The sequence below is a fragment of the Parambassis ranga genome, chromosome 7, assembly GCF_900634625.1.
Source record: "Parambassis ranga chromosome 7, fParRan2.1, whole genome shotgun sequence".
NCBI lineage: Eukaryota > Metazoa > Chordata > Actinopteri > Ambassidae > Parambassis > Parambassis ranga.
Genome location: NC_041028.1, coordinates 12,802,298 through 12,818,483, shown reverse-complemented (window position 1 = coordinate 12,818,483; position 16,186 = coordinate 12,802,298). Strand labels below are relative to the sequence as shown.

Sequence of the window (16,186 nt, the reverse complement as noted above, 5' to 3'; positions counted from 1 at the left end):
CCAATCCCATTTTAAGCTTCGTGAACAGAGAACAGAGTGTGCCTCCCTCATATACAGTATTAGGCTGTAATTATGTCAAATGAGACATTTGATGTTCCAGAGAGAGAATCACATGTTGACACAGATTTGAAAACATTGTAGGGGTGTTTATTATTAACTTTTAACTGTGTGAAATTGGACATATGGGCAATAGAGGAATTAAAGTTAGTATTTATGTTGTTATTTAACTGGGGATGTATGGTACTTTGTACTGTTTTATAGGGATGGTTTATTTTTACTGTAGACTATTATTGCAAATTATTGAGCCAACTGCACCAGGCTCTGTCGTCTTCGGATCTGTTTGTGATGGATGATGATTCAAACACTGACATTGATCAATTCATAAGAGCCTCTACAGTCCTGAGTGATGTGTCAAAATCATTGGCTGGCACATAGATGAGTTTTAGTCATTACTGTGTGCGTAACCAAAACCTGATTTACTGAGTGGGGAAAAATAATTCCACCCTTTTCTGATTCCTTCTCCTTGCAAGTGTATTGTGCACATTGCAACTTGAAAAATGATCAGCCTTGAATGGACTGATGTGGGTGTGGATACTTCATTCCAATTTTTTTCTTTTATTGTTAAACAATGGGGAAAACAGTCTCTATAGATATGATCAGCAATACCTGGAAGAAATGGCTGGTGCTCTGAATTTATTGTTACTGAAATACCCCAAGTCAAGCTTTTATTGTATCTACAGGATATGGTGTATTTAACGGTGCTCTCAGACTGAACAAGACACAGATACAAAAAGGATGCCCTGTCTCACTGCACAGAAATTCAGTAGACATCAACAGCTGCAGACTCCACAGGTGTGTTAACACTGCAGGTACACTGTTGATTATTTACCAGGGAGATGATTGTTTTTTATTAAGCTCTCCAGCCGTGTTTGTTCTACTACTGCATTACAGCACACTGCTGTCATTCTCTGTGCTATCACGATATAATTCACTCAGAAGTACTAATCCGATGGGATGGTCTAATGTTATCTCATCTCTTCGCTTTTACTGATTTTTTTAAAACCTTTTTCTGTACCATTAATTTTTATTAGTAGAACTTAACAGCCTCCTGTGTATGTAATTGAAAAATGTGGATAACCCAAGTACTTACATGAGCTGACATTTTAATGCGTGGGCTTGAAGCAAAATTGAGTGCACACAGCAGTTCTCTGGTTCTTACAATGCATGACTGAAACATTGTCTAAATACATTTTTTATCTACAGCAGCTTCATAGTCTCAATCGCTGAGTACCCCAGAGCTTCAAAAATGCTGTTAGAGGCAGCAAGGCGATGTCTCAAAATATCTCCACTCAAACTGCAATGATTCATAGTCTTAGATAGAGAGAGAGATAAATAGATGGCCATAGCTGGAAGCTCTCTGCAATGAGTCGTGATTTGATTCTGCCTGAGTGACTTTTAAGAGTTTCAGGGAAAAAAAAATAAGAAAAAATAAGAAAAGTCTGGACTTTAAGAAAAACAAAATACACAGAGTAAGAAAATATCTGTCTCTGTGTGCAGAACAGGCAGAACATAGGAGCTCTGTTATGTATTATAATATTTCACTGATGTACAGTCGACATTCTACTTATACACACCCAGTTTTCCCCTACGTCTCTGTTGTGTTTGGGATTTAGTGTTTCGTTGCTGTCCATCCCTTTTTCATTTGTGTTCTTCGAGTGTGACTTGCTACTGTATTGTACGGCAGGTTCACTATGATTGACAGGCAGAGATTAGATCCCAGGTACAGAGACTCAAACAATGAAGGTGGCCATCAAAGCAACAACAGCAGCAACTGCCACACCACATGAGTTCTGATCAATAGAATAGAAAATGGGAATTACACAGTTACCCACAGGTACAGTTTAATTCTTTGAACAATCATGCAGAAAGTTTGAAGTCTGTGTCATGAAGGTAAATTCTGGTAGAAACTGCACAGACAGCACTGCCTGAGAAGATGAACAGCAGAATTCATACACAGTCATTCACACACACAAAAAAAACCTGGTAATTGATCCCCATCTTCGGAGACAAGTCACCACACAGGAGACTACTGACTGGATCAATGACAAAATACACAACACAAAGTGACAACCACGGTTTCCTGGAATGGAAAGCTGCACCAGACTCCTGTAAAAAAGGGACCTACATGCTCCATGACTGCTGGACTAAATCAAATAAATTTGTTCTCGTTTATGAGCAGGAAATCAAAAGGAAAAATGAAAAAGACACGAACATGAGATCAAATCATAGAACAAGAGAGAGAGGAAAAGAATGTACCAATCAAATCAGTTTCATGCATTTAATGTTCGGTCAGATTTATTCAGGAAATGATCATACACGTGTAGGATAATTTGTGTAAAGAGACCTGTTGTGTTTTTTATTAGCGGTCACAGTCCTGTGGGCGTTTGCTAATACTGAGCAGGTTTGTTACCTTCATTTTTCTCCAAAATGTTTTAATCAAGGTGATTTACATTTAAATGTTCTCCACATCAGTGTGTGCTGTTGAAAGTCTGCAGCACTGCGGGTTAATGAATGTTCTGGTGTTCACTGTGAATGAGTCATTGCTGTGTGGAAGATGGAGAGTCACCTCTACAAAAAGCCAAACAAGCGTCTATGTAAGACATGAAACAATAACACGACTGCTTTTTAAGTACAGCAGCTTTGTTTTGAGTCAGCAAACCAGAGTAATGGAATAAATTTTAATTTGATCAAAAGACCGCGGCTCAACTGAAGGCTGAAGGCAGCCTCAAGTGGCTGTTTCAGGAACTGCATTTATTGGTGCAAAATTTGATGGAACATTTTTACGCTGATTTATGATGCTCCCCAAGACCATAGCTGACTGCATGAATTTAAACTTTAATTACCTGATGAGATTCAGGCATTGTTATATTGCAGATGTGATGAGCCCCTTGGATAATGACTAATGTAGTGTATGAGCCTATGTGTGATTTTTAGGTAATTTGGTGACCTGAGCTGCAGGTGATACTTTGGCTTGTATACACATATACTTGGAGTGCCAGCAGAAAGTGCTGCAGGCTGTTGCCAGTGTGTTCTAATTCTACCCACATTTCTACAGTTACTGTGTGTGTGTGTTGAAAACAAATGTGAGATAACAGTGAGACTACATACACTGCAATGTAAATAATAGATAGATAGTGCACCATCGTTATGCATACAGATCCGTTCCCATTTAATTCCAGTCTCAACTGAGGAACATGAATAATAATGTTGTTTGGCTGTCAATCAGGGTCTGATTTCCTACTGTATTTTATCAGTGAATGGTACTACATCCTGTTGCTTTTAGTATAATATAGTTTTTTTTTTGCTTGTTTTATTGTGAAGGGACTTAAGCGTAACACCTGCAGTAGAAAAAGGTAGCTAAACTAATTGACCTTCTGCTCAGCAGTCTCTAGTCCCACTGCTGCAAGAACAGCTGTTTAACTAGGCCTGATAATTAAAAGAAAAATATGTAATTATTCCTTAGCAGTTCTCACAATGTGGCACTAATTGTTGTAGATCTTAGCCGAGGCAGCTGAATTTACAGAATTTTGCTGTAAAGGTTAGACCATCCACCCCTGGTCACCCTTTTCTTAGGAGTCGGCTCCTCTAGTAAGATTTATGTATCACTTTCAACAACACTGAACTGCATGCATTTCCAAATGCCCTTTGTTCTGTAACAAGTGATTTGTTGTAAAGTAAATGCATTCTGCTTCCTCCTCTTCTCATCACTATATAGTCATCACCACTGCCTTTATCTTGAAAACATCAACGTTTCTTTAGTGGGAACCAGTTTTTGTTCTCAGATGGTTTGAAACGTGTGCGAAAGTTCCAGTGTTGACACCATTTATAAAGCCTTACACCGATCATACTGCAAAGCTGCTTTCTGTGATGGCAAACCAAACATTTTAGAGAATTTTTGTTAATTTTCCCTTTTGTTCTTTCTTCACTCAGCTGTTGACAGCACAGACTATCCACATTAACAGATTCCACTTCCACAAGCCTGATTGACCTTGTCTGTGGCTTGACTAACAATGTGAAAGAATACTGATAATACTTTTTGAATTTACACGGGCTGATAGAAAAGATAAAGATTAGACCATCAATGACAAATCACATTTGATTATTTTAAAAATGTGGAATGTATGAAAATCAATTGCATTGATTTACATGTTATTATCCTGGTTTACTTACAAGAGAGAGTCAGTGGTGTGCAGCACTGAGTGTAAAGGGATAACTTTGAGTTGTCACTAAGGAAGTTTGTGTTTAGGCTTCCTTAAAGCTACAGTGCAGATTTTTTGCCTGACTAGCCCAGTGTTTGGAACAAGAACATCCACTGAAATAATCCAGCATGACAGTTCAGCCTGCATCCCATACTTGTACAGCATTAATGGTTCTAAAAAGTTCATAAAGTACTGCTCTCCCAGCTCCTTATGCTGATTATTATGCATTGGGAACAATGCTTAATTGACCTACTTTTCTGGTCATTAGTAACAAACAACCTAAGGTTGCTATTCATGAAACAGTGACTTGCACTTTAATCATCCATTTTGTATTTGTGTTTTGTGAAGATTACATTTTTCCAGCAGCGATTTTTCCTCAACTTTTTACTCATCCTATCCATTCTCACGACCCTCCCCCTCCTCTCGCCCTCATCTCTTTTACCAATTCACCTGGCTTCTCACTTTTTCTCAGTTTCTGTCTCACCGAAGTCTTTGTCCTCTGTGTCATTGGTTACACATGTTTAACACCACAATCCTGGTGCTGTGAAGCCACTCATGAGCAGAGCACATGTAGAAATCTAAAAACACACAAAGGTGCTACTGTGCTGCTCCTGTAGACCAATTCACCTCATTCACGCTGCTAAATAAATAAGGTAAATGACTTCTTACAATATTTATAAAAACTGTTGCACTACCTGCGGTGTTCTTTATTACCAATCCACATCTAACTGCATCTGCACCCTGTGTAGATTATAATCATTAGACAATTGCAGACTAATAAACCCAGCTTTTTTGCTTGCTGTGCCCTATGGTAAAAATGTGGAGAAAAACCTCACCTGTTCTCTGACTTCAGTTAAAGCCACCCCCCTGAGTTTCATTAACCAGCCTCTATAGTGCTTGATCAGGAGGTTGTAGCTGTGGTAAAAATGCAACAGGTCATGTGACACTGATTTGTTTTGCGTTTGCGTTTAACTGACCATGAAGCATGGCAGCAAAGATGTGACGCTGCAGATAGAGCCCCAGGCAAATGAACTCATTGGCTTTATGCTAATTATATTCATGCATATTTAACTGATCTTTGAACTGACAGGTGCTGCAAACAACTGTAATTATGTTAAGTATGAAGCTGTTGCACTGTAAAATAGGCGTTACAAATCTGTTGTCTAAGATGGTGATTAAAAGACCAGCTTACTGTTCAGACTATTATTGGCTGGGACATGCTGTCATAGGAAGCCTATAAATAGACCCGAGGGAGTGTTGGTGTGTGTTTGCGTGTGTACAGTTGCGTATACATGTGCGTGCCTCTGCTTTATGCAAAAATGATGACAGAAACCTTCCTGGGTTGTCACTGCAGTGGAGATTCCCAGCTGTGATGCGAGTGCGCAAGCAGTGATCAGTTATATTCGAGCATCTCAGGAGGAGATGAGTGTGGCTGGAGGGAGGAATGAAGGAAGAAAAATAGATTCATTATGCTGTGGTATATGTCATCCTCAAACCAGAGCTCTTGTCTTCACAAGTCGTGTATGAGGCTTACACGGTGCACATGTAAGCTCAGTTCCTTGTGCACCACCATTGTGCACATGTGAATGAGTATGACATCATCCATAGGATTGGAAACCTCCATGACGCATCTACTAAATGGATGAGTTTACTCATCAAGTGCTGACAGCTAAGGTGGCGATTACTCCAATCAAACTTGCCAACATGTAATTGCACCAGAATCAGTACCACCTCCATTAGATTTCTGAAAAGCTAATTGCTGTGATTTCCATGCTGTACTTTTATTATTAACATTTTTAGGTTAACATGGGCTTCTCTGTGCTGAAAAGCAGCTGTGACCGCAGCAACACGAATCCCATTTTATTACAAGTAGAAAAGAAAAAAGGTGGCATTTATCTTTCAGGCATAACGCTCTGACTGTGACCCTAACCCTTTGACAGCAGCTGTGAGCCCTGTTCAATTAAACACTCACATCAGCAGAAATGCTGAGGATGAGTATAAAGCCAGTTGTATCAGATCCTGATCCTAGGTGTAAATACATATCAAATTCACTATATCTGGACTGGAATTAAAATTCGGTTATGTCCTTGAGCTTGGAGTTATTGATTGCAGGGAGTCAGGTTCATTCAGGCAAAAGGAGAACGCTTAAATCAGCTGTCAGATAAAGTTTCATCAAGAAACACTTGACACACCCCGCTGGCCCAAGACACACACCAAAAAGCACGAACAGGACTAAACACAACCTCTTAACCTCTCCATGAGCAGAGATCTACCTCTTAAAAGTGACCTTGCTGGGGCAAAGCGTGTCCTCCAAGAGAGTGTTGGCATCAAACCATCAATTCTAATCCAGACTCGCTTAGCATCTAATTGAGTTGACTTAAAGGTTATTGCTCTTTGACCTTCAGAGTTTATTCAGTCTGTCTACATCACATACCGTGTGACATGAAATGAAAACACTCACTACTCCCACAGAGGTGGCAGATTCCGCCATAAATCAACACACTCCCTTTCTGATGAAGGAGAGATGTGATGGATGAGGAGTCTATCTAACCGTCTGACATGCAGTGTGAACTTGACTGCAGCCTTGCCTGGCCTTTCTGCAGTGCACTACACTACATTCATATTTAATCAAACTCTTATGGCCTCCCTGTTGGCTGGAGGTGTTTATGAAAGTTAAGAGAAGAAAATAAAACCCACCAAGAAGAGGTCTTTATGTGACCTTCAAAACAGAGTCGGTGAGGTAAATGTGCTCATACATGATGGAGACAGATCATCGCTATTCTGTCTTTTTGTAACCCACGGGTGCCCTAAAAACAACACCTCCTCTTAAGTTATTGCACCCAGGCTTAATTCTGATATCACCCTGTGAAAGCATAGACTATCAGTAGATTTGTTGGACCTCCTGTCGATTACATCTCTCTCCATTAACGGAGTGTGTGCAGAGTAATTGCGCTGCATAGATCAGTGTGTAACTCCTTACAGAGGAGACTGCAGAGGTGTTGAGTGATGACTCAAAACCTGCCAGCTGCTGTCAGACCTTTACAACCAAAGACCTGTTTTTCTCTCTCTGAATCATCTCTGTCATGTTTACACTCTCCCCTGGAAGTTCTCCCTCTGCTACTCTGTGAACAGATTTCAAGATTTGATGTTAGAGTATTGGATATTGAATTTTTTTTCCCCTCAGTTGTTTCCCCTGCGGTTTTTAGAAACAGTGCATCCCTGCAGATGTCTTCTCTTCTAGAATGTGTTCATATCTCTCACCAAGCAGAGCTGCATAAATAAGTGATTAAGAGTTGAACTGAGAGGAAGACCATACATTGTAAAGTTTCTAGTTGTCACTGATTGCATGATTAATAGTCAGGTACTGTTGCTGTATTGTTCTTTAGGTGCAGTCTGTTCTCTGGCCGGCAGCTGACACAGTGATTGATTAGCATTCTCTGTAAGGTCACTTACAGTCCACTCCTGCTGCACACACCAACCACCTGAGCAAAGAAAGGGAGAAGTAACAGTAGGAATATATTAAAGGAATTAAAGCCCATTAACTTGTACGGCCACCCAGAGAGCGTGAATATTTATGGTATTACTGAGAGGCCAAAGAGGATCATTAGAAGACCTCACAGAACCCTCCAGCCTGAATCTTCTGCCACTCACTGCTTTGGTCCTCAGTGTCCCCTAAAGCCCTGCTGATAAGACAGAGCTGCAATAATCGCTTTGTCTCGGATCATCACCAAAATGAGCCGGTAATATCTTCCCTCATTTGGCAGATCAACATTTAGCTCGGCCAGCTGAAGGCTGTCTGCATGTGGAGCTGTCCATGGTGCTTCAGTCTTATCTCTGCTCATTGAGAAAGTTTTTTTTTCCCTGTGTGTATGTGCCTCTTGAGTTTTCACATCCTGTGAATCCTCATAAGACATGCGGATTAGTGCATCGATCCTTGTAATCGATAGCAGAGTGCTATTAATCAAACCTGCATTGCAGCAACCGCCTCAGGTTGCACATTCATGAATGTGTTTGCATAGCTCAGCGAGAGCATGCCATTATCTGCCGGTCCAGGACTCAAATCCAGTAGAGAAGAGAAGAGGGGTAATGAATAGTCACATCAGAGAAAGAGAGACCTTTAAAGACTTTATGTGATACCAGCAGTTCCAGTAGGAAACCTAGTTAAATGAAAAAGGAACAGACAAGACAAGAATTTTTCAAAAGCTTTTTGTAGTACCTTTTAACATGTGATTCAACAGAACATTACAAAGACTAGCTGACTTATCGAAGCTAATGGAGGAGAGAGTAATTACAAAATGTATTTTGCTACTTCTTTCTTGTGTTTGTTTAAGACTTACAAATACTTAGCTGTTTGCACTAGATAACTGTGTTAGCTACATAATGGTCTTTAAACTTCTGAAGCCCAAAACCCAGCAGTAGATTTTAAAAATATTTAAATAATTTATAAATATTTTCATTCATTCTCTGTGTATGCATCCTGTGTGAGGTGCCGGAAAACTGATTTTATTTGAGTTTTTTTCTTAAAAGATATCTAACACTGCCATGAAAATGGAATCATAATGGAACACTTTTAAGTTAAGTTTCATTCTTGGATCCTTTAAATTAGATTTTATGAAAATTTCAGCTGAAAAATGGTTTACATTATAAGGATACACTTTCACATTACCTCATATAGAATGCAATATATTACTATTACAGCATGACAATCAGATGCACAATGGTAACATCAGCATGTGAATCATCACTGTAAGTGTTTGCAGAATAAGGAGAAATGACCCAAATTTATCCAAGGTGTTAAAAAATGAGGTTAATCACTGTCAGAAGAGTTCTGCTGTCCTTGCTCGGCTGGGTTGCATCAAGGTCTAGAGTGTGTACAGTGTTGTCACCATATGGTTGAGCGCATCTGCGTCTGTTGGCTGACGAGACTGAATATTCACACCAACTTGGTGCAGGCAGGTAGGGTGAGATTTTATCAGTGCAACGTAAAAAAGGCGTAGGCTGCTTCTGAGGTGCCAGCAGTCATTTGGCCGACAGCTAGCAGACTGAAACCAAGCTGAATGCTGTTAAACACCCACATGCACACAAGCTGTTGTTGAAATAATGCACTGTAGCAGGCTGCCAGGCAGGCAAACAAGCATTTATACAGCAGCTCAAAGGGCAGCCAGACTGTGCAATCTTAATTTAACAACATTAGAATACTTCAGCTTTGCCAGACATTATTGTTACTTGTAGACAAAAAGACAACTTTTTAGTCTATAACATCAAGTTAGCATAAAAAAAGCACAAAACATTTTGCCTTCAGTTTTTCCACAGCGTGAAATAGAAAAGTGAAATGAGGTGACAGCAGTTGCATGAATCAGCTTATGTGGCACAGAGTGCTGAAGCCTGCTTGCATACGATGTGGGAAAAGTCACTTTTTCATGTGATCGCAATAGTTATAAGAATGTAACTGTATTTTGATCACATGACAGTGTAGATTTATTTTGCAGATTAAGTAACTAACAGTTATTATAGTTCAACCTTGCATTTTTGCATTAGCAGTGCAGATAGGTGCAGCAGCCTGTTTTTTATGACAGGAGTGTAGTAGATGGGGTTCAGAGCACAGCAACTGCAGCCTAGACAGTTGATTTGCTCATTGTTTAGCTGCGTTGTGTATTGTAAGAAAGTCCCAGACATAATTCATGTCTGTCGTATTTTTGTAGGCTAAAACACAACGCTCCAAATCCTGCATTTTGTCCTGGTACATGTGTATAGGATTATATTGCAGTCATTTAAAAATGAGGAAGACGTGTGTACAGCCAAGAAACGCAGCACATGTCTGCCAACATTTCTCATAAACAAAGCTGTGTTGTCTGAAGCGGTTTCTGGGTTGCGATCACTTGAAGTGTGGCAGTTTGATTTCTGTCTGAAATATTCAGTGTAGTTTTGGCCTTCTATCAGATTGGGTCTGGTGTCATTACCATCTCATCTTCTTGCCAGTATCTTCCAATTTCTTCCTTGTGATGACATATGGAAATGGAGAGAGGTGGGGCATTGCTGTGCCCGTTCACTGGGCAGATGTAGAGCTTTTGTATGCATTACTGAAACTGTTCAAACGCATGTCCACAACCGCCTACATGCACATAAGAATGTGCTCATCTGCCTTCTCTGTGCATGTGCATCCAGTTGAAGACACACATTTATATTCGTGCACCCTCTGTCATTTCATATGCCTTCCTAAGTGTCTGTTTGGCATTTTTGTACCTTTCTGAGTTTGTGTCTCTTTGAGCACAGTGAAGGCTACAAACTGAAGTGTCTGGAAGGGCGAAACAGGAGAAGAGGATTGATTCTGAGCTTTAAATAAACACACTCTCCTCTCCTCCAGCTGAGCCCACCAGACACATATCTGGCCCACACGTCACTCAACTTACCTGCTCTCATGCACCACCTTAGCCAGTATAATGTGCATGCAGTCAGCCAGTCAAACAGAAACAAGGGAAATGTCAGCTTAAGTAAATTATGGCCTCCTTGCTTCTTTTTCCTGAAGTTTATAGTTGGCTAGTGCAATAGGATTAATAATTCGTGTTGACAAATGGTAACATTGCCTCCTCAAATTGGCTAATTTGTCCTTTAAAGCAGTGTGTGAGTTTTCCTCTTCGTTTTACTCTGTCTTTTGTGAATATGATTATTTAAAAATGTACAGATAGAATTGTTGATTTAGCTTCTTCTAACAGTGAGGCTCACAAGGGAACATTCCCTTTGGACCACAGGCACATATCCCATTGATGACTGTCCAAGTAAATGAGAGATGGGGGATGGGATGGAAAGGACATTTATATAATACATGCACACATCAACAGAGACAGATAAATGATGTACTGGTTGGTGGGGCCAGGGCCACAGATCAATATGCAGCTCTGGAGCCAGAGTTACCAATTTATTAAAGAAATCTAAAGTTTTTTTCTCATTTATCAAATTCAGACTGGACTGGAACCAGTTCCTTTCTACTGAGCTTTTACAGCAACTCAGGTCTAGCACTGTAACTACTTGATTATTGTTTTATTAATTATGTTATTAATTATTGGAATTTACTGGGCATTTGTATGGTAAAATGTGTAGCCTGAATGATTTTATTGTGTTTATTTACTTGGGTTAAAAAATGTATTGGTCCATTCTATACATCCCCAATGCCAGAGAAGATGTGCAGAGGCTGAATCCAGAGATAGCAGTGACAACACAGCCTGTCATATGAAGAGGAAGACAACAGCAGACGTTACAAGCCTGTTTGACGAGTCCTCACTCCTCTCCACACATATATCTGCACTACATTTGCATGTTATCTGGCCTTTCCATTTTCCCACAGCTGAATAGGTGATCTGTTGCAGGCAGCATATCTATTAGTGAGCTGCTGGTGGCTCTGCTTTTCCCTTTTCTGACTCAGAGATTACCATTTAGCTGCACTGCAACCCTGTCATTACTTCCCTAAAGCAAGCACACCGGGAGCTCTGCAACACATTTGTGTTATCTTCAAAATATGCCTCTCTCCTCTCTCCTCTCCTCTCCTCTCCTCTCCTCTCCTCTCCTCTCCTCTCCTCTCCTCTCCTCTCCTCTCCTCTCTCCTCTCTCCTCTCCTCTCCTCTCCTCTCCTCTCCTCCCTTCTCCTCTCAGGCTGCTTATGGGAAATCAAATCTACTAATTGAAAATATCTTCCAACTGCATGGAGCATCTTGGAAAATGTTGTTTCCTTCATTCCTGTAGAGCTTATTCTTTATCCTCTTATGTCTCTCTGTTAATGCTGACTAACAAAAAATGAAATTTTCCACTAAGTTTCTTTTAAGTCTCCTGATTGGTGATGCATAACAAATTGTAAAAGCATTTTGGGAATTGGTGTAAACAGAAAGGTTCCGAGAACAGCAGCAGATGCCTCTTAAAGTCTTGGTTTTGTTTAGTACACTGCTTTTTCTGGAGCCTGTGTCACGCTCAGTGTTGGCACATTTTGCAACAGCAGTCTGTTTTTGCAGTGGTGGGAGACTTGGCTGCAGTAGAAGCACACTTACAAACAGCCACCTTTCTGTTAGGTGAGATAAATACTCTTTGGTGGCCATTTAGAGGCATGTGGCTGTGAGACAAAGCTTCTTGTGTTGTCGAATAAAACTCCCATTTATTCACCCATTCAGCTGTCTGAACGTCAGTCTTTGTCCTCTAAGATGCTAAAGAGACCAGCAGAGCAGATGATTTTTCCCCCCATGAGTGGACCTCCTCCACTCTGTTTATGTGCATTGTGGATTTTGTCCTTTGTAGTCTAGTCTGCTAACAGCCTTCAGAGGAATTATTGAACCCTGTAAACTACCCTATGTTTAAGAAGTCAAACTGAGGCCAAATAGTGTGTTAGGGTCAGGTGGGGTCTCGGTTTACTGCCACAGCATTAAAGTCTGTCATGTCTATACCTGTGTGGACCCAAATAGACCAACATAATAAATCAAAAAAGACTGGCAATAAATCACAAAGCAACATGAACGCTGGTTTGGTCAGAGGAGTATCACAACACACTAAGCCTGCGAACTGAGGTGGCGCGGTAGAGGAGATTAATAGTCCCACAGCAGACTTTCACCTTGGAGGCTGGGGTTGTGTTCCATGTCAGACCATTACTTTTCACTTTACTTCTATTTTCAGTCACTGCTTGGTCAGACTTAGGATAAGATCATGATTTCAGCTAATCAGACTTCTTCCTCCTGCTGCTTCCTTTTCGTGGCTGAGCACAGTAACCAGTCCAGCCCTGTCCTGCAGGTATTTCATGCACTTACAAAACTGACTGGCTGATATCTTAAAAATGTAAGCACTGTTGTTATTTCTGGTGAAATTGGGCTTTTACCTAAGTAACTTTCTCCACTGCTCTCCTCTCTTTCTCTTTGGTTCTATGTACATCTTTTTGGTCACAATGGAAATACTATATTGCAAATGTCTGTAATCTTCTTCTATGTAACGTAATGGAGTAATGAGTACTTTGTGTGTCAGTCCCCCATGAAATTGGTCATGTGATTATGATCTACTCACATCTCTATTTCCATCTTTCTTTCTAGCAGAGTTATTTCTTAGCAAATGCTAACTAATGTGATCGGTGTTCCCACAGAGCTGTGGATTTATCATGTGTTTGTGTCTTTGAGGAAGACAAACACTCATTTAAAGAAAGCTTCCTTGTAATTCCCAGCAGGGATGAGGGAGACAAGCCATCACTTAACAATATCCTGTATTTTCCTAAACTTAAACAGCAACAATGAATGACAAGTGCAGCTAAATGACACCTATCAAAAACCACCACATCTGTTCTAATGTTGTTCTAATGCTTAGCATCTGGCTGTGCCTAATATTATGTGTTCATTTACACATGTTTAATTAATCCTTGTTTCTCTTATGACTTGTGTGTTGTGGCATTTGTGTGAATTTGCAGAGGAGATGTGGAGCAGAGAAAGATGGGATGTGTCACTACGAATCACAGACCCCAAATATAGAAATTTAATCTGCTGTTGTGTAGTTGGTTTCAAGCCAGAGAGAGAGAGAGAGAGATGGGGGCAGGGGATGAGGGAGCTCCTGAGGCAGGTCTTGTTGTGCTATCAAATCTTTGTATAATGCATTTCCAATCTTTTTTCTGTTCTCATTCTCTTACTTCTGTAACACAGGGACCTCCTCTGTTGTTATGTTCTGTCCATAAAGCTAAGCTTCCTTTCTATGTATTATTTCATTGATTTCAATTAATACCCAATGAGCTACTTAGATGATGTTCACATTCCACTAAACACTGATATGTGTGTTTTTCTTTTGTGCACTTAGAGACTGTTGTTGTATGTGTGTTGTGTTATGTGTTGTATGACTGACAGTATGTCCTGTCCTCTCTCTGGCAGGTATCTGGATCAAACCCAGTCGAACATCCAGGATGAGGGAGAAGAGGGCTGACTTCGTGGCAGGATGCCTGGGTGGAAGGGTCATTGTTGCTGGTGGTCTAGGTCAGTGGGCCCATTATTTTTCTCCATGCCGTCAATGTGCTTCTTTCTGTAAACACAGAGCTGTGCTTTGACCCCAAGAAATAGACACAAAACAAGTTATGCCACTGAATGACCCTCATGGGTGAAGGAATGTTATAGTGAACCTTGAAGTGGAGTATATTCTTTGAAAAAGATGTCAAAATACAGGAACATTCACAGCATTTTACTTATCTGCACACAGACTCCAGCATGTATATGTGATTATAGACCTACCCCTCATATTACAGCCAGCAGGCTTCATCTGATGATAAAAAAAGCCTTACTACTTAGAGTGAACTTGTCAGAGCGAGCTTACAACAAATCAAATACAACAGCCATCATTAATTACCAGCACTACACACCAGCAAATTAATTTCCTATTAACTTTCCATTTTCTCCTTGACTGAGCTGTGTTTGTTAAAGTAAATATAGTGTGAAGTGAAATTGAGCGATGTTGCAAATTAATCAGTGGTCAGCTTTTTTTCCTCTCCTTGACATGCTTGTTAAGCAGATATCGACTGTTTTCTCTGCATCAACAAGATTAATCACGCACAAACACACACACACACACACACACTCACACACACACACACTACCTTAAGATGTAGCATAAAGAGTATTCACACATTCAGAAGTCCTTCAAACTATAGCTGCTCTCATACACGCAAACACTGCACCTCTTGGTGTTTGCAGAGCAAAATGACTGAGAATGATTTTACTGTTAAAGCTTGTTGAAAGTTGATATGTGTGGTAATCTGTCACCTGTATTTAGGTATTTTCGAGATATTGTGAAAAATAGAGCACTTTTGAGTACGTATATTAACAATGAATAGTGTGTCATTCACTTTATGCAATCAATGTCCTAATTTAAGAAAAAGTACAGTAGTTTGCACTATAACAAAAATATTTAAATGTGATTTTATTGGTGGAACATTTGTTTTCCCATGAGAGTTGAATTGTCTCTATCCACAACTCAGAGTGGCACTCAGTAATGTGGCCTGACAGCTGCTAAGACTGTGAGCATGCAAGAAAGAGACAAAAATGCCAATCTCATCCTGCTGAGAGAGACAGTTAGAAAAGCCAGCAGGAGCCTGAGACAGAAGGGAAGAAGATGATTGAACAGTTGAATGAAATGGATGTGTGTCTGTGTGTGTTTGCTGTGTGTGAGAGATGTGAGGTGGATATGTTGTATTCTGCTCTGTGTGAGTGTCAGCTGTGAATATGGCTCTCTGTGTAATCCATGGTGTTATTTCTGGCATGTGAGTCATAGTTATTTTCATGGCACATTTCCCATCCTCTGCCTGTTGACTTGAGGAATAAAAGATGTAATGTATCTACAAAGACCGTCTATAGGACAGCCTTTCTATAGACCTTTATGTGCATGTATACAGTAGAAGTTAGGATGAAGATGTCCTCCATTGGCTGCTCACTTTAAAAACATTCTGCTCCTCTTTTGGTGTTCTAGATTGCTGCACAGATAACTAGATTGGTGATTAGTGGATTGTTTCAAAGCTGCATTCAGCTGGTCTCTCCTGAAAAAGAGATGATGTGCTTCTCTTCCTTTATTGCTTCTGCAACTCTGCATTCAATGTTTTTGCATAAATTGTAAGAAAGAAAAAAACCCCTCTAATACAGAGTGCATTGTTTGAGTGTCCATGTGCTTTTCTCTGTGTACCTGTCATATTAAAGTGACACTAATATTAGTCTTTGCCACCTCCACTCTCCATCTGTCCTTCTTTTTATTATTTCTGCAACACCACCCTGTGTTTAGTTCATGACAACTCCTGACAAATTGATATCTGGATGTAAATTGCAATTAGATGCAACTTGTCACAGAGGACTGACTTGAGATGCAATTATGTGCTCATCCATATCATTTCATTATCAGATTTGCATACACATACGCCAAAATACAAATACTCATGAATG

At 40.2% G+C, this 16,186-nt stretch overlaps 1 protein-coding gene across 1 annotated transcript in view; it reads left to right on the top strand.

The window, feature by feature from the left end:
- Window positions 1-16,186, top strand: part of klhdc8b (kelch domain containing 8B) — a 70,990-nt gene that overhangs the window by 43,302 nt on the left and 11,502 nt on the right. The window contains exon 5 of the mRNA XM_028410685.1: window positions 14,138-14,239. Within this exon, the coding sequence (XP_028266486.1) occupies window positions 14,138-14,239 (102 nt within the window). The remainder of the gene's footprint in view (window positions 1-14,137; window positions 14,240-16,186) is intronic.